The following is a 1,750-nucleotide window of genomic DNA, read 5'->3' as shown; positions in this document are numbered from 1 at the left end:
AATGCTTTGCTAACCATCGTGGGGTAATATTTTCTCTGTCCATGACCTTACATTCTTATTCCTGGGACCCATATTTTACTCTTGATAAGTCACCCAGGGAAAAGAAAACCCTCTCTTTTTCTTTGTAAAATTATCCTGGGGCCTTTCAAAGCTAACTGGAAACCTCCCCGGGGCAGTTTTTCTATAGTGATTTTACTCTTTGGAAGTTACCCCAAGATAAAACTTTATCCCCTTGCAACTCTTCGTTAGGAGTTATCTCAGGCGGTTTCTGGATGCTACCTTGTGCTCCCCAAGATAACTTTTCTTCCTTTGTTTCCACTATTTTTGTTATCTCAAGAAAATCTTTAATGACTCTCATGATGCCACAGGGCAATTTTTTGTGACTAGCCTCTTTGAAATTTTATCTCGGGGCATATTTCTCTACCCCCTTTCCACCCACGGGGTAAAATTCCATTCATTGATGATTTTTTTTAATCCCGAAGCACAAACCACCAAAGATGCTTCACTTAAGACCCGAAATAAGCACATGGGGAAACCTTGAGGGTTTAAGACCATGGCATGGGGTCACTCCTTAGGACCCCATGAATACTTAGACATTAATAAAAGGTCATAACCAGGACAAAGGGATTTCAAGGGAAACCGACCTGATAACAGGTTCTAACACTTTGGGTTGGTAAAAGAACAACACATACCCCCTAACATGGCAACTTAAAAACTGAGAACAACCAGCAACTGGTCAACTTAAAATTAAAACAACGCCCAAAGGGAAAACAAATACTTTGAAATAAGGAAAAGCGCATGTCCTTAAACCCTAAACCCTAGGAATTTTAGAGTTCTTATAGGATATCCAAGGAAGGAAAAAACCATTCCAATAGTGGCTCTAGTTGGGGATGCTTCATAACCTAGATCAAGGTGAGGATTCAGATCTCTGGGAATGCAGACCAGCCAAAATTTTGACAAGGCACTCAAAATCCTAATCTAACACTAAACTCTACTATGTAGAAAGCCCTAACTACTATGCATGGAAAAAATTAAGCAAAGAAATGCTTCAAAAAATATCCATGCACTGGAAGCTCCTGTAAATCTCCGTTCATATTAGCCAAGAGGTAAGAATCTTCAAAAAAGGTCCTAACCACAAAGCTTAAAATTTTCCATGCTTACCTTTATCTTGAGCCCTGGCATTCCAAAGCAACACCAAGTGATCGACCTCAAATTTTCTCTTGAATGCCCTCCTGTCAAACATATGTTTTCTCTTTTGTTGCATCTTCATGTTCCTTTTGTGAGCATCCTCCCCGACTTCATCTAGCTTAGCAAGTTGTTCAAACCTTTCCAACAAGGGGCTTGCCATTTCTAGGTCATTCTCATGAATGAACTTGTATACTGGCAATAAATTGTTCACAAGGAGCCTGGCCTTAGCTCCATATACCAGTTCAAAAGGTGATTTTCGTATGGCCCTTTTCACTTTGATCCTATCTGCCCAAAGTGCCATCTTCAACTTGGAATTCCAAGCTCTCTTGTTCTGCTCCAAGGTTCACCTGATGATCTTCATTATACTTTTGTTGCTAGACTCAACTTGCCCATTTCCATGTGGATGGCAGGGTGATGCAAATTTCATAAGATGTACAAAAATCAGTAAACTCTTCTGATCAGAAGCACATGGCATTGTCCATTATCAATCCAACTAGTACTCCGAACTTGGTTATGATATTGCTAATTAAAAACTCAATGACCACCTTACTAGTTGCCTTCC

At 39.9% G+C, this 1,750-nt stretch overlaps 1 protein-coding gene across 1 annotated transcript; it reads right to left on the bottom strand.

The window, feature by feature from the left end:
* Window positions 1-1,031: 1,031 nt before the first annotated feature.
* Window positions 1,032-1,489, bottom strand: LOC131875759 (uncharacterized). The gene is made up of 2 exons (XM_059220417.1): window positions 1,162-1,489; window positions 1,032-1,114 (listed from the first exon to the last, which is right to left on the bottom strand). The coding sequence occupies exons 1-2, from the start codon at window positions 1,487-1,489 to the stop codon at window positions 1,032-1,034; spliced, it is 411 nt and encodes a 136-aa protein (XP_059076400.1).
* Window positions 1,490-1,750: the final 261 nt, after the last annotated feature.

The sequence above is a fragment of the Cryptomeria japonica genome, chromosome 5 (genome assembly GCF_030272615.1).
Source record: "Cryptomeria japonica chromosome 5, Sugi_1.0, whole genome shotgun sequence".
NCBI lineage: Eukaryota > Viridiplantae > Streptophyta > Pinopsida > Cupressales > Cupressaceae > Cryptomeria > Cryptomeria japonica.
The sequence above is the reverse complement of the archived record's forward strand: the minus strand, read 5'-3'. Positions and strand labels throughout refer to the sequence as shown.